This window comes from Crocuta crocuta, unplaced genomic scaffold (genome assembly GCF_008692635.1).
Source record: "Crocuta crocuta isolate KB4526 unplaced genomic scaffold, BGI_CrCroc_1.0 scaffold7, whole genome shotgun sequence".
In the NCBI taxonomy this organism is placed as follows: domain Eukaryota; kingdom Metazoa; phylum Chordata; class Mammalia; order Carnivora; family Hyaenidae; genus Crocuta; species Crocuta crocuta.
In genome coordinates, this window is record NW_027531904.1 from 2,731,890 (window position 1) to 2,751,818 (window position 19,929).

General features: G+C 52.3%; 1 protein-coding gene across 1 annotated transcript in view; it reads left to right on the forward strand.

Annotated features, from left to right (window-relative positions):
- Window positions 1-18,817, forward strand: part of AKAP13 (A-kinase anchoring protein 13) — a 236,886-nt gene extending 218,069 nt beyond the window's left edge. Inside the window, exons 27-40 of the mRNA XM_077774252.1 lie at window positions 526-651; window positions 761-878; window positions 1,893-2,141; window positions 3,770-3,846; window positions 4,787-4,968; window positions 5,088-5,170; window positions 7,136-7,330; window positions 9,867-10,028; window positions 10,823-10,893; window positions 11,342-11,386; window positions 14,806-14,918; window positions 15,251-15,410; window positions 16,225-16,552; window positions 17,377-18,817. Of these exons, the coding sequence (XP_077630378.1) occupies window positions 526-651; window positions 761-878; window positions 1,893-2,141; window positions 3,770-3,846; window positions 4,787-4,968; window positions 5,088-5,170; window positions 7,136-7,330; window positions 9,867-10,028; window positions 10,823-10,893; window positions 11,342-11,386; window positions 14,806-14,918; window positions 15,251-15,410; window positions 16,225-16,552; window positions 17,377-17,426 (1,959 nt within the window). The 3' untranslated portion in view covers window positions 17,427-18,817. The remainder of the gene's footprint in view (window positions 1-525; window positions 652-760; window positions 879-1,892; window positions 2,142-3,769; window positions 3,847-4,786; window positions 4,969-5,087; window positions 5,171-7,135; window positions 7,331-9,866; window positions 10,029-10,822; window positions 10,894-11,341; window positions 11,387-14,805; window positions 14,919-15,250; window positions 15,411-16,224; window positions 16,553-17,376) is intronic.
- The last annotated feature ends 1,112 nt before the right edge of the window (window positions 18,818-19,929 follow it).

Genomic DNA, 19,929 nt, shown 5'->3' on the forward strand with positions numbered 1-19,929 from the left:
CGCCCTGGGCATCAACTGATCTGCTTTCTGTCTCTGTGGAGTCACCTAATCTGGACATTCTTTGTAAATGACGTAAGATAGTATGTAGTCCTTTGTGACTGGCTTTTTTCATTTAGAATAATGCCTTCAAGGTTCATCAGTATTGCAGCATGTATCCATTGATTTCATTCTTTTTCGTGACTATATAATAATCGTTCATGCATGTATATACCACCTTTGATTATCCTTTGATGGGCATTTGCTGATTTCCACTTGGGGGCTCTTGTGGGTATGGCGGCCGTGAACTTTCCTATCCAAGCTCTTGTATGGAGTAAGCCTTCCTTCCAGGAGTGGAATTGCCAGGTCAGGAAGTAACTCCGTTCAGCGTCTTCTTGAGGAGCTGCCAGGCTGCTTCCCAAAGCTGTAGCACCATTTTCATCTTCTGAGGGAATTCTTGGGGAGCCACCCTTGGGTGGAACAAAGAGACCAGGAACTGTAGAAAGTGGTGGTAAAATTTCAGCACCCTGACTTCTCTTTTCTCTACAGTTTTCGGGGGAGAACGCCGAGCGCTTAAAGAAGACATACGGCAAGTTTTGTGGGCAGCACAACCAGTCTGTAAACTACTTTAAAGACCTTTACACCAAGGATAAGCGGTTTCAGGCCTTTGTGAAGGTATCAGTGTGAAACGTGGAAAACCCCCATCCTTGTGCGCGGCTCTGGGTTGCTGTCCGTTGAGCCGCAGCCCCCTCAAGACGCTCCTGACCCGCTTTGTCCTTTGCAGAAGAAGATGAGCAGCTCTGTTGTGAGGAGGCTGGGAATCCCGGAGTGCATACTGCTGGTGACGCAGCGGATCACCAAATACCCGGTGTTGTTCCAGAGGATCCTGCAGTGTACCAAAGGTGAGTCTGTCCACCCTCTCCTCACCCAGTCCTGTGCAAGGCCAGTGCGCTGTTAACTGAGCCACTCCTCAGCCAGTCCTGTGCAAGGCCAGCGTGCTGTTAACTGAGCCCCTCTCCTCACCCAGTCCTGTGCGAGGCCAGTGTGCTATTTACTGAGCCCCTCTCCTCACCCAGTCCTGTGCGAGACCGGTGCACTGTTAACTGAGCCCCTCTCCTCAGGCAGTCATGTGCGAGGCTGGCGTGCTGTTTACTGAGCTCCTCTCCTCACCCAGTCCCGTGTGAGGCCATTGCGCTGTTAACTGAGCCCCTCTTACCCAGTCGTGTGTGAGGCCGGCACACTGTTAACTGAGCCCCTCTCACCCGGTCCTGTGTGAGGCCTGCCTGCTATTTCCTATGTCCAGTGGCTCCAGAGGCCCCAGTGAAGAACTCCTGCACGTTCTCACAGGTCCAAACAGGATCCTGTGTTTTACCTTAAAAACCCTTTTCTTAAGTGAAAACTGGAAACGCTGGGTCACCAGACTTAGGATGTATGGGTAGCAGGAAGGAAGGAACTGCTTACTGATTCCCTCCAGATTCAGAGACCGGAAACCTTCTCCCTGAGCCCTGGACGGGGTGCTGACCCCCACCAGCTCTCTCCCTAAGTGCTGGACCCGCTGCTATTTCTCACTTATGCGGGACTCACTGGTCTCTCTTTCCACTAATGCTCCTCTGAGGCAGTTATGTTGCAAATGAGGTGGAACAGAGACAGAGTTAAAATACTGTTCCCCCCTCTCCCCCTCCTACTTTAGGACATGGCATGTCATTGTGTGTTGTCTGGGTCCTTGAAAACCTGTAACTTAGAACGAACCTTATGACAGGGAGAGGCACGCGACTTCTGGTGTGTTGGCTTTGCTCTGGTAGCATGTCCCCGTGACGCTGGGGAAACGATGGTGTGGAGCGAGGAGGTAGGCTTCCCCCTCCGGCTACCTTGCCTGCAAGGATCCATTAAAAACGGGATTATTTCTCCCTTCTAAGACAACGAGGTGGAGCAGGAAGATCTCGCTCAGTCCCTGAGCCTGGTGAAGGATGTGATTGGAGCCGTAGACAGCAAAGTGGCAAGTTACGAGAAGAAAGTGCGTCTCAATGAGATTTACACAAAGACAGATAGCAAGTCGATCATGAGGATGAAGAGCGGCCAGATGTTTGCCAAGGAGGATTTGAAGCGGAAGAAGCTTGTGCGGGACGGGAATGTGTTTCTGAAGAACGCGGCAGGAAGATTGAAAGGTAAGGCTTGCTTTTTGTCTGAGTCTGTGCAGGTACCAGACAAGAGCAAGCAAGAGGCAGATACTTTTGTTAGCACTCCACCAGCTGATTTGTCCTGGGAGCCGCATCCACACAGCGTACGGGAGCAGCCACCATCGGATCGTTCCTAACTTTCTGTCAGAAAGAACAGGCCGAGATCGCTCATGAGATCGTAAACTCCAGGAGGATGACAAGAAACGATGCAGCTAGAGCAAAGGAAGGAAAAGATTTTAAACAGCAAGGCAGGGTGGCCCTCCCGGTACCTGTTCCCGGTGGCCCTGAGGGCGTGCATGCCCCAGGTGGCCCCATATTGTGGGAGGCGGAGGGGGAGTTTTGGAATTTTTGTTTTGGCAGACACCTGAATTATTTTAAAGTAAACTTTAAGAGCATGTCAGAACTAATAGTAGTCCATAGGAAATTCCTGTGGTCTCAGCTGAAGAACCGTACCTCCCCAGGAATGAGACATCCTTGCTTCTGTTTTCTTATAGCTTAGTAGTGAATTACATGGGGAGGGGCTTCCGGTTGTGGGAGGTGGTAGAAAAGGCCGGAAGGGACCTGACCACCTGCGAGGGGGCTGCCGAAGTCCACCCCATTCTTTTCTCAAGGAATCATAGGCCCCCTTCCAGAGGAAAGAGTAGTAGATGGCTCATCTTCAGAGATGCCAGGCTTTGTCCTCACGGGAGGAATAGAAAATTCAAACTCTGACACAGATCAAGAGTTTGTGGCATTCTTCAGGTTACTAGATCCAAGTGGAGTATAAGACCTTTGTCTTAGTTGAGAGGAAGAGCTGGCTGTGTCCTAGGGAGAGGCTGAGGTTGGCTAGGAGACATTGGGCGGGCTCGGGGAGCTGCTGTGTTCACATGTACCTGTGAAACCAGAGGGCGTCGTGGAGCCCTTCTGTTCTCCTGGGGGGCCAGGGGGAGCCCACCTTTCATTAGACTGAGGTATTTGTCTCCATCAGCTGTTGGTGGCTCTGGTCTGCTGTCCCTCGCCTGTCCCATTATTATAATCAAAAGTCGAGGACTGTTACCACCTGAGGATTCCGTGGAACGTGGTGCTGTTTGACATCTGTTAAAGTCCTTCCCAGCTTTATTCTGGGAGTATTTTTTTTTATGTTTTATTTATTTTTGAGAAAAAGAGACAGAGTATGCATGGGGGAGGGGCTGAGAAAGAAGGAGACAGAATCGGAAGCAGGCTCCAGGCTCCGAGCTGTCAGCAAAGAGCCCGATTCAGGGCTCAAACTCGTGAACCACGAGATCATGACCTGAGCTGAAGTCAGACGCTTAACCAACTGAGCCGCCTAGGCATCTTGGGAGTATTTTATTCTTAAAGTCTTGCCTTATGGGTAGATCTTTCCAGAACTGAGTACTCAAGCTTTCTCAAGATACGGCTTTGGTGATAGCGGCCATTTCAAACTGCCTCTGAAAATCTAATGACCAGATATGGCTCCCACAGAAACTTAAATCGGTCACCTTGGAGGAGCGGAGTGTACTGTGTGGTCCCGAGTGGCTTGCTCTGTGGGGTGGGTTGCTGAACTGTCCCCTAAGAGGGGCGCTCTGACCGCACTTGGCCGCTAAGAACTCCTTGTTCTTTCTCTCTCCGTTTTACAGAGGCTCAAGCAGTTCTCCTTACCGACATTTTAGTTTTCCTTCAAGAAAAAGACCAGAAATACGTCTTTGCGTCATTGGTAAGCTGAATTGTTGGCCTCTCCTGTTTGATGGGGTTCAGGGCAGCCGGAACGGGTAGTAAGTCTGAGCGTGGATCGCTGCCCTCCTCCCTCCCAAAATGAATTTGCTCGGGACAGCTTCCTCTGAGGGATTTGTCAGATTCCTTTGCAGTTTTCTATATCCATGCCATTCCCCCTCCCTGCCCCCCAAAACGTTATTTTTCTGTTCCCTCGTGGTCCCTTTGGGAGCCTTGGATATCCCATCTAAAGAAATCTGTCACCGGAGTGTTTCTTGCACGTTATGCCCCGTAATCGTGCCAGTTTGTATTGTTGCCACACAGACTCACAGAGGAACCCGGAAGGGTTCTTCATGCAGACGCCATGTCGGATCCTCTGCAGATGCAAATTCTCATCTCTTTTTTGGAAATCATTTTCTGTTTGATAAAATGTAAATCTTTCTCTTGATCATAAATCCACCAGTTTGCTAAACCAACGCCCCTTTTCCCAGAAACTGACACAGGTCACTGGGGGAGGCGCGCGGAGTGGTGGTTGCGTCTGCGTGCGTTACTCAGTGCTCATCACAGTGAGCTTGGCTGCCATCGTGTCCGGGAGGCCTGCCCCGTGGGAAGGGAACGGGGAAGAGATGGGAGCTGGTGTGATGAGGACCCCAGCACCCTCTCGGTGCCGCACAGCTGTGTCAGCCATAGCCCTCGCCCCTCGTGCTTGCTTCTCTCCTGACTGGGAGCTGGGGCCTTTCGGACCCCTCCCGGCCCCCCCACGTCTGGTAGCCACAGGTCCCGTCTCTTTTCCCCTGAGCTTGGTGTGGGCTTTTTTGGGTTCTGTTTCTTTCAGATTCCACACGAGTGAGATCATGCATCTGGTCGTACCTTAGATCAGGGTGGTTCTTGAGAGTTAGATGATTGCACGCCTCTCTCATATCGGCTGTCTCCCCTTTCTCCAGGACCAGAAGTCAACGGTGATCTCTTTAAAGAAGCTGATTGTGAGAGAGGTGGCGCACGAAGAGAAAGGCCTGTTCCTCATCAGCATGGGCATGAAGGACCCCGAGATGGTGGAAGTCCACGCCGGCTCCAAGGAGGAGCGGAACAGCTGGATTCACATCATTCAGGACACGATCAACACCCTGTAAGTGAAAACGCCCCAGCACGTCCCAGCCCCCATGACTTCATCCCACCCGGGGCGGCGGCCAGGGTCACTGACCTCGGGAGGGTTTCTTGATCTGTTTTGTGCTGTGTTGGTGTCAGGAACAGGGATGAAGACGAGGGAATTCCTAGTGAGAACGAGGAAGAAAAGAGAATGCTGGACGGCAGAGCCCGGGAATTAAAAGGTGAGGCTAGTGGGCGCATCTGGGCCTGGTGTGCGCAGCGTGTGCAGGGGTGGAAGCTGCGAGCGGCTTCCAGGGCTGCGGTCCCGGCGCGTGCCTCAGAACAGGGATATCAGTGGCTTTTGACGAAGGAGCAACGAAGGAGTCTGACACCAGGTCAAGGGGACATCCTCGTCTCACTGTCCATGTTCTTGGACCAGTGACCTTTTTAGTACTTTGTTGCAGAGGAGTTTGCCGAAACTCACGGTCATGTCTAAGATTAAAACAGAGAGAGAGGTACTAGAGGAAAAGAATTTTCCAGTTACTGTTTTTATCAGTTATCCCTGCGACCATGCTGTGTGTTCACAGTGAGTTCTGAGGCTGTTTAGGGAGAAGTGTGCCCACCGATGACGTTCGATCTCTGCTTCCTGGTGTCTCATGTAGTCTTGGCCACATCCCTGCATGCTCATCCCCACTATGCAGATGAGAAAGCTGAGGCCCTTGAAGGCCAAGCAGTCCCGGGTCCCACACGTGGTTCCTGGCTGAGGATTCTGCTCCCCTGCCTGTCAACAGCGGGGGCTCCCCTCTCTCTGCCAGCGCTTACCAAATGCTGTGCTTTGGGTAGAAATAAGGCCCAGAGTCAGGTAAATGTCAGCACCTGCAGAGTCCAGTTAGTCCTGTGGCTGGAGAAGGCCTTAACGTTGTGTTTCGGGGAGCGGGTGTGGCAGGTTTAGGCTGAAGCCACAGTTGCACCTGATTTATCGGCCCGTGTTTCATACGGTGGAGACGAAAACCGCCTTCTCCGGACATGTCTGAAGCACCCGGCCAGGCATACTATTAGGAGCTGTGGGGTGGGGGGTGCAAAGATTCCTGGGGCAGCATCCCCGCCGTCAGGAAGGCCACGCTAGTGAGGAAGACAGGCATAAATGATGGACTAGACCCCAGGCCCGTCCAGAGGATGCGGGCCCTCATCCTCCCTCTGGGGGATCCCAGGCAGCTGACTCTGAAAGCAGTTCCTGCACCAGACGACATGCACTGCTAGGTGAAGAGTGAAGAGGGCCTGCACGTTGGCGAGGAGCGGGCAGCTTGGTGTGTCTCGGGGGTCACGGCCAAGAGGAGGGGGTGAGGCTGGACAGGTGCCAGGGTTTGACCGGCAACAAGGAAATGATAGCATCTGTGTAGCAATTGTCAGCCTGAATTGTCTTCCTTGGCACTGAAGCCAGTGGGGGAGCTGCTAGAGGGAGTCAGGGAGCCCCTGGGAGTGGAAAGCCTGTCGGGGAGACTCCCAGGGAGAAGGGTGGATGTCAACAGCGGGGTACAGCAGGAGACGAAAGCCCTCCCAGGTCTCTGACAGCCGAGCTGGAGGATGGAGATCACAGGCCGGAGGGAGGAGAAGGGAGAAAAGAGCTTTCTGACAAGGACTGGGCACCTCATCGGGATAGCCACAGGCTCGTGGGACTCGGTGGTCTGGTGCTTAGCAGTGGGCAGGATTTGGGGTGCTTTGCGTGAGTTACCAGCACGCGGGAAGTCATTGGAGCCGTGGGTGTGAAGATCCCAGAAGGAGGTGTGTGAGGTAGAGGATGGAGCCCAGAGGGGTGGGCCTTCTACTGCAGGGGCAGGAGGAGCACCAGTGTGTCATCAGAGTGAGGGAGGGAGACCCTTCCAAGGGGGGAAGATGGAATCCAGGCCTCGTTGGACCAGCTATGGTAGCCTTGGGAAGAGCAGGTGCAGACAGGAGTGGGTTGAGAAACACACAGGCGGTAGGGGTGTTTCCAACAAAGTGCATGCTCGTTAGGTCGGAAATTCTGATCTTGTCTAGAAAGACTCCGCATACAAATTGCCTTCATGATGGAAAGGGGGTTTGGGGGTGGAGCTGTGTTGTGTTCCCTGTTGTCCCAGCGATGACCACGAGGTGGCGCCCGTGTCCTGGTCGTCTCTCACTAAACACCCAGTCAAGTGACCAGACCTTTCCTCCATTGTCCCCTGCAGAACAGCTTCAGCAGAAGGACCAGCAGATCCTCCTGTTACTGGAAGAGAAGGAGATGATCTTCCGGGACATGACAGAGTGCAGCACTCCCTTGCCTGAGGAGTGCTCCCCAGCTCACAGCTCTAGAGTGCTCTTCCGCTCCAGCACCGAAGAGGCGCTCAAAGGAGGACCTTTAATGAAAAGTGCAATAAATGAGGGTAATCACCCCTCCTGATCTCTTCCCAAAGTGGTTTATTCACTGACATTATCTACCAGTTTTTACTATTTTATTGTAAAATAAAGCACAAATACAGAAAACAACCCCAAACAAATAATTTTGTTTAGTAAGTTATTATCAGAGGAGCATCCTTGTGACCAGTACCCAGGCCCGCGGCCCATGGTGTTCTGGCCACGGGCACATTTCGTAGACACTGCAGTCTTGCTTGTGGTTTTCATGAGGCTTGTTCAGAGTCCTCGTTCCCAGCCCTCCCGCCATCCCCTTCTTTCCCACCCAGTTTCCCTTTGAAGGACCTGAGCTCTTGGACCTGTCGTCCCTCCCCCAGTCTGGCTGTCATTCAGGCAGGGCGTCCGCTCCTCCGTCCTAGTTGCTTCACACCCGCAGCTGCATCAGAGGCCGAGCTCCTCGGCCGTGGTCCCTGCGGTGAGCCGCGCGCTCAGAGCTGTGCTGTATCGGAGCACAGAATCGCCCGCTGTCCCCTTCTCTGTAACGTAGAGGGAAAGGAAGGCAAAAGGAAGAACGCTTGGGTTTTTTTCCCCTTTATCTACTGATTTTCAGGATAGTGACTTGATCTGTGGTCACCCTCTGAAGATGACCAGAACTTTTTAGCTCTTGTTGTAGACTCTTGAATGGAAACCTGTGTGATGGAGTTCAAGTCATTGTAACCCTTCTGCTTATGACAAGTTCAAAGTTGTCCTCCCTTTGCCAACCAGCACCTTGTGGTTTGGATTCGGAGTCCTTTTGCCACGACCCCAGTAGCTTCCAAGAGCTGCCTGGCTGTTTCGCATCTGAAGATATTCTAGGCTCTTCCTGTTGTCTGCCGAAGACTAGAGTCTTGTCTCTAAGAAGCTTGTGTTTCTGGAAGTAAGAAATGAATAGCTTAAGACCAGTCTGGGCGGTAGGGGTGGTCATCGCTGCTGAGGCTCTTGTCACGTGGTTTGTCATCCTGGATGCCTGAAGCTCATCCTTCAGTAGGTTTTCTCCAGAAAGACTCGCGAGAACTGTACCCCGTGTCCTTCCACACTGTTAATAATCTGTGCCACTGATTGCTTGAAAATCCACTCCACTGGATAGAAAATCCTCGAGTCACGTTTTCTCCCCTTGGGTATCTTAATTGTCCGTAAATAACGTTACTCCTTTTCTTCTGACTTAGAGCATTGCCGTCAGTGTGGGATCAGGATTCCATTTTTCCCGTGTTAAGTCACGTGCCTTCGGCCAAGCGCCCAAAGAACTACCTTTTTGAAACCCAAGTAGTGTTACTAGTAGAGGCCTTAGTGTGCAGGTTGTTCTGAGTTGGCGGCCCCCAGTGCTCAGTGTTCTGACTTGGCATGGCTTCCGAGTTTGCAGATTTCCAAAGAGTATTCTTAAAGTATAGTCTGTAGTATCTTTCCTGTGCCCGGGCTTGGATTTCCTCCTTCAAGAACGCGCGGCGCCCTGCCTGCTGGGCCATCACCACCTGTCCTCGGTACTTGTCCCTTTCTCTTCGCGCTCTCTCTCCCTCCCATCTTTAAAGCTCCAGTATTCTTCCTGCCACCTTCGGGTAAGTTGTTTTCCGTTGGGTCTGTTGGCTCCCGTCTTGTAGTTCTCGTCCCTAAAATGATTGTTTCTCTTTGTTCCCACTTGTTTGAGTCTGTGTTTCCTGATTCCTGCCTGGGCTCCTCCCTGCCCGTGTCCTCTCGTCACTGTAAGTAGCTCGTCCGCTTTATGAACGTGGTTTTCTGATGTGCTGTTACCACGCGCAGGGAAGTGAGGCCCACGCGTTCCTTCTCTCGCTTGCTCTCATTAGCTTTGTGTGAGCTTTGACTTTGATGTTTCCCGGTTGCTCGTTTTTATGTGAAGTTAAGTTCAAGTTTCTCCGTTCAGATGCCTGTTCTCACTTCATGGGACCCTTTGACTGTTTCCGTGTGGCGTTTTTAAAAAATAGGACATCTTAGGAGATTCCCTGCCTCTGTTTCCTTCCTCCTTTCCGTCTGGCCCTTCCTCCTCCTCTGTTGCTCCCCTCCTGCTCAAACATCCCACTAGAAGCGCTTTCTCCTTTCTGTGGGATGCTGCTCTAGAAAAGAGGCCTCGCTGGTCACAGATTTGAGAATCTGGATACGTCTCTGCTCTGGTCCCTTGAACTCACTGTGGCAGCAGGCAGAACCCTGCCCGTTTTAGCTGCTGCTCTCAAATTGGCCCATCTTACTCCCCCAAGGAATTCTTTTTGGCTAATTTGGCTCTGACTCCAGAAGGCCACGCTCCTTCCAGTAAATTACTCTGTCTTCCCTGTGCCCTTTCAAATTTCTTAGGCCTCCTATAAATAAGGCTAAAGGCCTTATTCCCAGTAGAATTCCCAGGAGAGTCCAGCTGAAGCACATGTTCTGAGCTGAGACCTTTCTCTGGGCAAAGGGAGTCACCTAGTCCCTCTCTGGAATTTTCTGACCATGCTCTCCCTGGACATCTTGTGTGTTACCTTGAGATTTTCTTTTTTTCACTGGAAGATGAAATGTCGCTTTTGCATGTTTCCTTTTTTCCAGTGGAGATCCTTCAGGGTTTGGTGAGCGGTAGCCTGGGAGGCACACTCGGGCAGGCTGTCAGCAGTCCTGCTGAGCCAGAAGGTCCGGTCGGCCCTGTTTCCTTGCCCCGGAGAGCAGAGACCTTTGGAGGATTTGACAGCCATCAGATGAATGCTTCTAAAGGTAAATGAGTCAGGGCCCCTTGGCTCGCCCAGTCGGAGAGCATGGGACTCTTTTGGGATCATGAGTTCAAGCCCTACACTGGGCCTAGAGCGTACTTTAAAAAACAAAAACAAAAACAAAAAAAACAAGGTCAGTGATTTAGAACCTGTACTGGTGTAGGCGATCCTTGACCATCACATAATACGTACTCTGGTAGCTTCAGCTCCTCAGTCCCATTCAGCCAATAGATGCTCTAGTGAAATCCTCTTGAGCAGCTAGCTGCTAAAACGCTAACAATTTCTTTCAGTGTCACGCTTACTTCGGGTAATAAAAAAATAATTTCCTGGGATCTCAGCTAAGCTGTGGCCAAAGGACTAATAATACTTGTTTTTCCTTCCTGTTTCTAATTGTGCCTCAGTAAAATTATTAATAGTCACTTAGCTGCCACCATTTGGCATTAATAAGGTGCCGAAATACTATATCCCTAAGATACATATATTTTATTCTTTTCTTGCGTGATCTGTTTCAAAGCTTTAAAAACTGAAACAAGGGGCTCCTGGGTGGCTCAGTCGGTTAAGCGTCCGACTTCGGCTCGGGTCATGATCTCACAGTTCATGGGTTCGAGCCCCGCATTGGGCTCTGTACTGACAGCTCAGAGCCTGAACCCTCTCTTCAGATTCTGTGTCTCCCTCTCTCTCTCTGACCCTTCCCCGCTTGTGCTGTCTCTCTCTCTCTCTCTCTCTCTCTCTCTCTCAAAAATAAAACATAAAAAAAAATTTTAATGAAAAATAAAAACAAAAACTTGTTTGTTTCAGGAGGAGAGAAGGAAGAGGGAGAGGATGGCCAAGATCTTAGAAGAACAGAGTCGGACAGTGGTCTGAAAAAGGTATTTTTCTGAAATCCACCATCTAAGACCTCCGTAGCACCTGCCCTGCATTCGTAATCTTGGCAGCTAGTCAGCTATGATCTGGTTCTGGATGCTTGACTTGCTGTCATTTCCTACTTCAAGGGGAAAGCCCGTGTTTCCACAAACCGTACAGTTCAGAGTCCCGTGCTACTGGCCATCTGGCCTCTCTGGCTCGGGACCGTATTTACGCTCCTGGCTCCCGCGGCCCTAGCCTGGTGCTCAGAAGCTTGTGTAAATGTCCCACGCCAAGCCTGAGCTCTTTACGGGGCCTCAGTTAAGTTCTTCTCCAAATCTTCATTGCCCTGCAGTGAGACGCTGTGGTGGGAAAGAACGAAAATGGGAAGCCAGAGCAGAATTGGGACACACATTGAATATTAGTTTTGCCTCAGGATTTTTTTTTTTTAATTAATGTGTTTTTGTCTTATAGGGTGGAAATGCTAACCTGGTATTTATGCTTAAACGAAACAGTGAGGTAAGGGCATTGTGGGCTCCGTCTAAGAATAGGGCTTTGTTACAATTGCTAGGCTAGGAATGCTCGTTCCTGTCTTGCTGTCGTGAACAAGCTGACCCCAGGCTACAATCTGTGCACTTCCCAGCACGGCCGGCTGCTACCTTCCTCTCCTTTGCATCCCTGGGCCCCAGGGCCCCATCCTCGAGTTTGGTCAGACCGTTGCCTCCCAGCATTCTGTCCTTGAGAAGCCAGCCTCTCGCTTTCTGTGAACACGGGCTGAGGCCTTGTTTCCTGTCACACGGGCCTGGCGCCAAAGGCCACAAGTGTGGAACATGGCAGGTCACCTCGTGGGTGATTCTGGGCACTGGTTTCCTGTCCTGCGGGGCCTCGAGTTGACTTTCCTTCTTTGAGGTGTGCCTGTCACTGGCCGCATGTCCCTCTGAAAGCAGCCATGGCTTTGCTCTCGTTGGAAGGCAGGCTCTGACCTGAGTCTTCCTCACCTTCCTCAGCTGAGCTCTGCTGGCCCAGCGCAGAATCGCACCTGTTCCACTCCTGTCCCTTCTCGTTGCTCCTCAGCAGCTCCTGTTCCGGGCCAGCCGCCCGTGCGTGGCTCTGAGTGTGCGCTGTGTGTGGAAGCAGACCGGAGTGTCTGTGACAGCGGCTTTGTGGGGTTCTTACCCAAAGGCTCTTTGGGTTTCTAACATAGTATCTTTAGTCCCTGAGGAGCTTTTTCTAAACTTTGAAATTAAGGGAGCCTTTCCCCTTTCTTCCCCTAAAACCCAGAAGGATGTTTTCTGCTTGTTGGCATGGAGTCTAAGCACTGGGGTGTCTGAAGGAACCCCCTCAGCGCGTTCTCCCTACATGACAGAAACTTACTCGCACGCAGACTCTTGCTCTGCCACCTGCTGCTTGAGCAAAACTTAGCTCTTTCTTTTTCATTCGATGACTTCCTCCCTGTGTTTCATGACAAAGGTCAGGGAAGAAAAGGCATTCCACTATGGATTATACCCTGTGGACACCCAGCCGGAGTCTGCTGTTGTTGGGGAACCTCTCTCTGTTTATTAAGAATAAACTGAGGGGCGCCTGGGTGGCTCAGTCGGTTGAGCATTTGACTCTTGATTTCAGCTCAGGTTGTGATCTCACACTTTGTGGGATGGTGCCCCACGTCGGGCTCTGCATTGACAGTGCAGAGTCTGCTTGGGATTCTTTCTGCCCTTCCCATGTGCACACGCACTCTCCCTCTATCTTCTCAAAGTAAGTATTAGAAAAAATAAAATAAACTGAAAACAGGGGTAAAAAGTGTTTTTAGGAGAGCTAAGCCTGATCATTGTTTTGTATTTTGTTCTTAGTACAGTTGATCCTCGAACAACGTGGCTTTGAACTGCATGGGTCCACTTAACATGCAGTGTCTGTTTTCGATAAATACAGTGTCTTACTGTAAATGTGTTTTCCTTATGATGTTTGTAGTAATGCTCTTTTCTCTAGCTTACTTTATTGTAAGAATACAGTATATATGTAATATGTAACATATAAAATATGGGTTAATCAACTGTTCATGTTATAGGTAAGACTGGGTCAACAGTAGACTGTTAGTAGTTAAGTTTTTGGAGCGTCAAAAGTTACATATGCATGGATTTTCTACTGTTTGAGGGAAGCAGTACCCCAACCCCTGCACTGTTCAGCTGTATCATAAAAACATTTTTAATGTTTGTTTATTTTTGAGAGAGAGAGACAGAGACAGTGCAAGTGAAGGAGGGGCAAAGAGAGAGGGAGACACAGAATCCGAAGAAGGCTCCAGGCTCAGAGCCCAACACAGGGCTCAAACTCGTGAACTGTGAGATCATGACCTGAGCTGAAGTCAGACACTCAACTGACTGAGCCACCCAGGCACTGCAAGGGTCAACTGTATTATAAAAGGAATATGTGGTCATAGTAGAAAGTTTGAAAAATATCCGGTAATGGAAAAAAGGGAAAAAATAAAAGAATCCCACCACTGAGAGTAGTAGTACTGTTAAATGGTTGATGTTTCCATTTGTAGTCTTTTTTTCTACATAATGCATATTTTTGTGTGGGTGTGAATAGTATAAAAATAGTTGTATATAATTGATATCAGTGCCCCCCCCAGCTTCCTACCCTTTTTTTTCCTCTTAACACACTTTAGAAGTGTTTCCCCAGAGCATATTTGTACAAATACGCTCTTTAACAGCTGCATGCTGCTGTGTTGCATACCGTAGTTTAGTCAGCTCTTCCTCTTCTGCTTTGCAAACAGTGCAGCAGGAATAGCCCTGTGCGCGCAGTGACTGTTCCCTCCACACGCTGCCCCATGCTCCCTCCTCCACACGAGGCTGGCCTTGGTCTCACCCACACCGGGAGGGGTCAGTCGTTTACTGATGTTTTGTTGGTTTCATAAGTTCAGGGGCGATTTCTCTATTTGATTTCAAATACAGGTGAACCAGTTTTAACTGGTTATGTGATTGGCCGTTTGGATTTCTTTTGTAAATTGCTGGTTTATGTCTTCTTATGAGGGTATTCATTTCTCACTGATGCATGAGAGCCGTTTTATTTTGATATATTTTGAGAGAGAGGCTGTGTGTATATGAGGAAGGGAGGGGCAGAGAGAGAGAGAGAGAGAGAGAGAGAGAGAGAATCCCAAGCAGGCTCGACGCTGTCAGTACAGAGCCTGACTCAGGGCTTGAACCCACGAACCGTGAGATCATGCCCTGAGCCGAAACCAAGAGTCGGACGCTTAACTGAGCCACGCAGGTGCCCAAGAGCCTTTCTCAATTCAAGGATTTTTTTGTTTGGCTTTCTGTTCAGTATGTTTCTACCTTTTCATTTTCTGTTTCACACGGTGACTGTTAAAAGTGCGTCTTTGGTTTCTTGCATTGCTTCTTCAAAAAGCCTTCTCTGTCTCACGGTCAGAAGACCTTCTTCTATTTTCTTACAACTCTCTTATGGTTCTTTTTCTACACGTAACATCCTCATCTGAGTGTTTTTTCTGTGAGCCAGGATCCCGACTTAATTTTTCCCCAAGATTTATTAGCCAGTTTTCTCAGAACAGTTTGCTGAATATTCTTTTCTTCTCCATTGATTTAGAAACGCTACTTATATGCTAAGTTCTTATTATTTGCTATGGGCTTTCTGTTCTGTGACACTGTATGCATGTCATTTTTGTGCCAGTTTAGATAGTTGGTGCTTTATCTGCATGTAATGTGCGCCAGTGTTCTTCCTGCACGTAGTTGTTTTGTTTGCTTATTCTTGTTCCGTATGTCTTGGCCACTTGTAGCTGCTTATTCTTTCCACTGCTTTCCGTCTGGGAACATTCCATCCAGACGCAAGCACCTTGCCCTGTTGAGGGGGTTACGCTGCCAGGCGTCACCCAGTGCGCTGGGTTCTGAGACTCAGTCCCAAGATGATGTGTCCATTGCTTCCTTTTGCAGCAGGTCGTCCAGAGCGTCGTTCACCTCCACGAACTCCTCAGCACGTTGCAGGTATGGCCTTTCTCTTTTCCCTTCACGTGTTTCCAGACACAGCGTAAGGGTGTTGGAGGTTGGTAGGTTGCTCGTGAGCAAAGGGGACCCTCTGTCAAGACAGGAGTGGCTGCGGTGATGAGAAAGCTTACAGCAGTCAGCGGTCCGAGCCTCCTCCCGCTCTGAGAACTGAGGAGGGTAGACTGGCGGTGCTGTTAGCAGCCTTACTGCAAAGTAGGAGGGCACTAACACGGTTTGGGGGTTTTCTGTCCAGAAAAGCTCTAGTATAATGATAAGTTTATTTCCGTGTTCCTACCCCCGGGTTGTGTGTGGCCAGGGCGCCCCTCACCAAGTAAGGACCAGTTAGCACTTTCTGGGGTTCATCCTTAAATTCTGCTCACTCCCATTCTTGAAGCTCTAACAGACCCAGTTCCTACTTCCTCCCACCTCCAAAATACGGGCCTACCCCAGCTGTGCGGACAGGGGCCCCCAGCTCCAGAGGCTGGGGCTCCGCCCCCGCCTCCTGCCGGAGNGAGCGACTCAGCCAGAGGCAGGCAGAGCACGACGCCTGCCAGGTGGGGGCGCTGCGGGGCCGGGAAGAGCCAGGGGGGGGTGGCCCCTCCTGCGGAGAGACCTGGTCGGCCGGGCAGCCCCTAGGGTTAAACACTCGGACCCGAGTGGGTGTCAGGCCCGGTCCGTGGCTGTTCTGGAACAGGACGCACCTGTCTGTCCACACTCCTTTTGCCACGTGTTGACGGACAGGTCTGGGACCGCCACAGGAGATTTGGGTGGCACCTTCCAGAGGGCATTTTCGTGCCCACAGAGGCACCCAGATGTATGGTGGGAGCAGCCCGTGGCTCCACCCTGCCTTTCAGGGCACGCGGATGGATTCCCCCCCCGCATCCCAGTAAATCAGGGCTCCAGGCACGGACTAGACCATCTTCTTGGTCTTGGTTTAACCTCTGACTCCCACCCACCTGGCACCCTCCAGGCCCCCTCAGCCCGGAAGTAATTCTCCACAGCTCTGTGTCAGTCAGTCTTCAGAGAAGCGGCTCTCCCGTTTCTTTAGGGAATGGGAGCCCCTTTCTGAGCTGCCTTGCCAAAGGCACCGTGAGTTCCTGTGGTGCGGACATGAAGTCCATGCACTAAAAGTATTAACAGTATCAAAGATGGTATTTTTACACTTTCTCGGGTACTCTGTGGGGGGGGAGGGGGGGTGTAGAGTGATGGGAAAGAAGCCCTAAAAGAATCCTTTTACAGTGAGGGCTAGAGTCCGAGGAAGTGGGTACACACCAGCCTGACTCCCGCAGTTGACCTCCGCCAGCATCTAGTGGGCGCTGGGGGTGCCGCAGCCCCTGGGTTAACGCCTCTCGTCTTGAACACGTGCAGGTGTCCCATCAACACACGAAGCTGCTGAGGATCCCATCCTTCTTTCCGAACCCCGAGGAATCCCCCATGCCATCGGTACCTTCGATAGCCAAATCAGGGTCACTGGACTCAGAACTCTCCGTGTCCCCAAAAAGGAACAGCATCTCACGGACACACAAAGATAAGGGGCCTTTTCACATACTGAGTTCCACCAGCCAGACAAACAAAGTAGCAGAGGGTCAGAGCCAGGCCCCCGCGCCCGCCTCCACCCGCCTGTTTGGGTTAGCTAAGCCGAAGGAGAAGAAGGAGAAGAAGAAGAAGAACAAAGGAAGCCGCTCCCAGTCCGGTGGTGAGTCACACGCACCAGGCCTCCCTGCGCCCCCGGTGTCCCTGGGCGCTGCAGGGCGGGCAGATGCTGGTGGCACGGAAAGGTTCAGAGCTTGCCATTGGGGTGTAAAGGCTGAGCTGCCCCCTCCCCAAGACCCCTTGCTCTGCCTGCACAGGATGCCGGAGCTCGAGCTCTCAGGCGTCGAGGAACTCAGTGTGCACGTGTGTGCCAGAGAGTGTGGGTGTCATTTGGGGGCATCTCTTCCCCAGCTGAGGGACGAAAACTCACCTATGTGAAGATGAAAGTCTTCCCTGCTTTTCTAGGTCTAGTCTCATCATCGATGCAATAACTAGTACTCGGTGAGCCTTTCCCGAGATCTGAGTCATTCCCCCACGTGGCGGGTGTGGGAAGGAGGTGATGCCAGCCCGAGAGAAGCTAGGGGTAGGAAGCCCAGAGAGACCACTGGCATCCCTGCCGGCTCGGGGCTTGGCATTAAATCCCTCTAAACGAGGCTCCCGGTTTGCACATCCCTTTCCCCTGAAGCTGCCTCAGTTCCTGCTCATTAGGATCACTCCCTCCCACCTGTGTGGGGGGTCAGAGAGAAGTTTCTGTCTTCAGGTCTGTTTGTGCACAGGAGGTCTGATGCTTTGTCCGGTTACAGGAGCAGCAGGCAGCGAAGGGTGTGAGAGGACCTTGCACAAGGAGCCCCCTTGAATAAGACCCCCACATATACGGGTGGGGGGCGGGTGCTCACCAGGCCATCATCTGTTGCATTCTAGAAACTTGGGTTGGGGCAGAAGAAAAGGCCAAGTTTTCTGAAGTTTCACCTTGTGTCCCCTTCCCAGATGGCCCCGCGTCAGAAGTGCCCGCGGAGGGTGAAGAGATCTTCTGCTGACCCAGCCCATGGCTGCCAGCGCCCCCCCTCCCCACCCCATCCCGCCGTTGCTGGGTGTGCTCTTACCGTGGACGCCCGTGCTGCCCGGGTCCTGGACCAGGACCAGATAGTCTTGGGTTTCAGGGTGGGGCAGGAGGCGGGGGACTGGTGGGGCTGGTGGCTGCCGACGGCTCGGGCGCTGGGGCCAGCCCACCAAGGATGTTGCACCGGAAGTAGTGGCCCCTCAAGCCCGGGCGCTGGTTTGGGGCACGTCAGGATCTCCTAAAGGCTGGAAGAGGTTTCCAAGTAAGGTTTGAAATTCTCCCTGCCTTTTACTTGGGGAACACAGCAGTCAGATGAGCAGTTTGGACTTCGTCTGTGTGCATAGAGGTACCCATCCGCATGTACACGTAGGGTCGACCAGACGTGGGCACCGTCCGTGGCAGTCGCCTGGCTCAGCTCGGTGTGAAAGCGCCGCCGGCCCTGCTCAGGTGGCGAGCGGGCACGTGGGGCTCCACCCCCTGGTCCTTGGAGGCGGTTTTCCCATAGCCTTACCCCGCGCTCACCTCACCCCTCTTTGCATGTATTTCTCATTTCATTTTGGAAAGGAGGGCAAACATTTGTGAAAACCAGTGAGAAGGTGTGGTATGTTTAAAAAGCCATCTATACATGTATGATCTGCACCATTCTGATTTTGGTATTTCAGCTATTTAAAAGAAAAAAAAAATCTAATTTCAATGTCAAATCCAAAGAAACTGTACCCTGGCTTCCTAAGACGTTTCTGCTCTGGGCAGAGGTGAAGTAGAGCCATCTCCTCCCCATCTTGCCTGCTTTGTGACACTTTCTGGTTGTCACTGACCCCCAGCCTCCCCAGGGAAGCCGCTGCTCCGGCAGCGCAGTCCCCACCCGTTACCAGGACAGCCGGCCCAGGAGGTTCAGGTGAAGGAGTTCAGCCCGTGTGCAGGAAGTGCCACCAGTGTAGACTGAGGGGAGCGCAGCCCAGGTGTGGCTCAGAAACGTTTTCAAATCTACAGGCCCATTGGTTCTTGTGCCCCAGATGCTGCCTGGTCTGTCTTCTCTTTCTTGCCCCCACTGCGGATGCTCCGTGTGCGCTTGAGGCTCGTCGCCAGCCGGTGGGAGCGGGACAGTTCCTGGAGTCCCCCCTGGAGGCCCCGTACGCCTGCTGGGTTCAGGGCTTCCCTGCGGGGGGCGGGGAGAGCCCAGAAACGCCTGTGCTTTCCGTGCGCCCTTCGATTCCCGCTCGGTGCCCCTCAGGAGCATGGGTCTTAGAACACGGTCTTTGGAAAAGCAAATCTGTAACTTGGTGCTTGTTGATGAATTGCAAGCTGGCCTTGCAGATGGAGATATTTATCTTTCAGTTTATTTGAAAGAGGTCTGCTTTAAAATTTGTAGCTTAGAGTTATTTATTTTGTGTGTGTGTGTATGTGTGTGTGTTGTAAGGGTAAACATACCAGCCCAACGGTTTCAACTCCCCGGTCCACGCAGAAGGTGAAGAGGCAGCCGCGCGGCTGGCTCCCCAGTGTCTGTCCACGTGCCCTGAGGGCCCAGAAGAAAACGACGCGTCGGGGCAGCGGGTCCTGTCCTTCCTCCCACCCCCTCCCTCCCCGCAGCCAGGGTTGTCTTCCTCCTGGCTTGAGAGTCGAGAGACTTGCCACCTGTGAGGGACGTTTGCCTCCTTCTATCCTGAGCTCCCCCTTCAGAAACAGACTCTCAGACCCAAACCAGCTGATCTTTTCAACTATGATGTACCCCCCGCCCCCACCCCCAAGACCCTGACCAGCGAGCAGGTAGAGGACTTCCTGCCCTCAGCCCGCACAGCTCGGCGCTGCAGCCCTGTCCACCACGGTTCTCCTCCGGTCCCCATGGAGCCTGGCTGTCTATTCTCGCCCCCAACTCACTTTCCCCTCTGGGGCTCGACGGCCCCCCAGAAGCGCTCTGCTGGGGGGAAGGGCCCCGGCGGAGGGAGCCTGCGTTCCCCCTGTGTCCCCGTGGCCCAGGCTCCCCGTTCCCGAGACCGGCCCTCCCACATAGTCTCCTCAGAGGCGCCGTGGACACTGGGCTTCTGTCCGTTGCTGCCCAGCATGATGGCAATTTGAAGGTGCCTTTCACTCCCAATCCGCTCCAAGGTTGAAGTTGTTTTGGTTGTTTTGGCTGGCGGGTTTTCAAACGGAGATTTCACCTGCCCCCACACCCAGGAACTCAGCACGGTCGCGTTGTGGTTGGACAAGTGTGGGATCAGAATTGGAGAGTAGCCCTCCCCCCCTCTTGCACAACGTGGTCCACAGCGCAGAGACCTGCGTCCTAAGACCTGTGCTCCGACGTGCCTTTCTCCTCTCTCCCGCGTGAGGTTCAGCTCTGGGGGCGCTGTGCTTGCAGAACTACCTGCATTGCTGCTGCTTGTGCTTGTGACCCGGAGGGCTGCTCTGGGGCCCGAGTCGTGAGTCCTCTTCCTGTGAGCAGGGGCTGTCTGCCCTGGGGGGGGGGGGGGGGGGCCAGCCCTGTG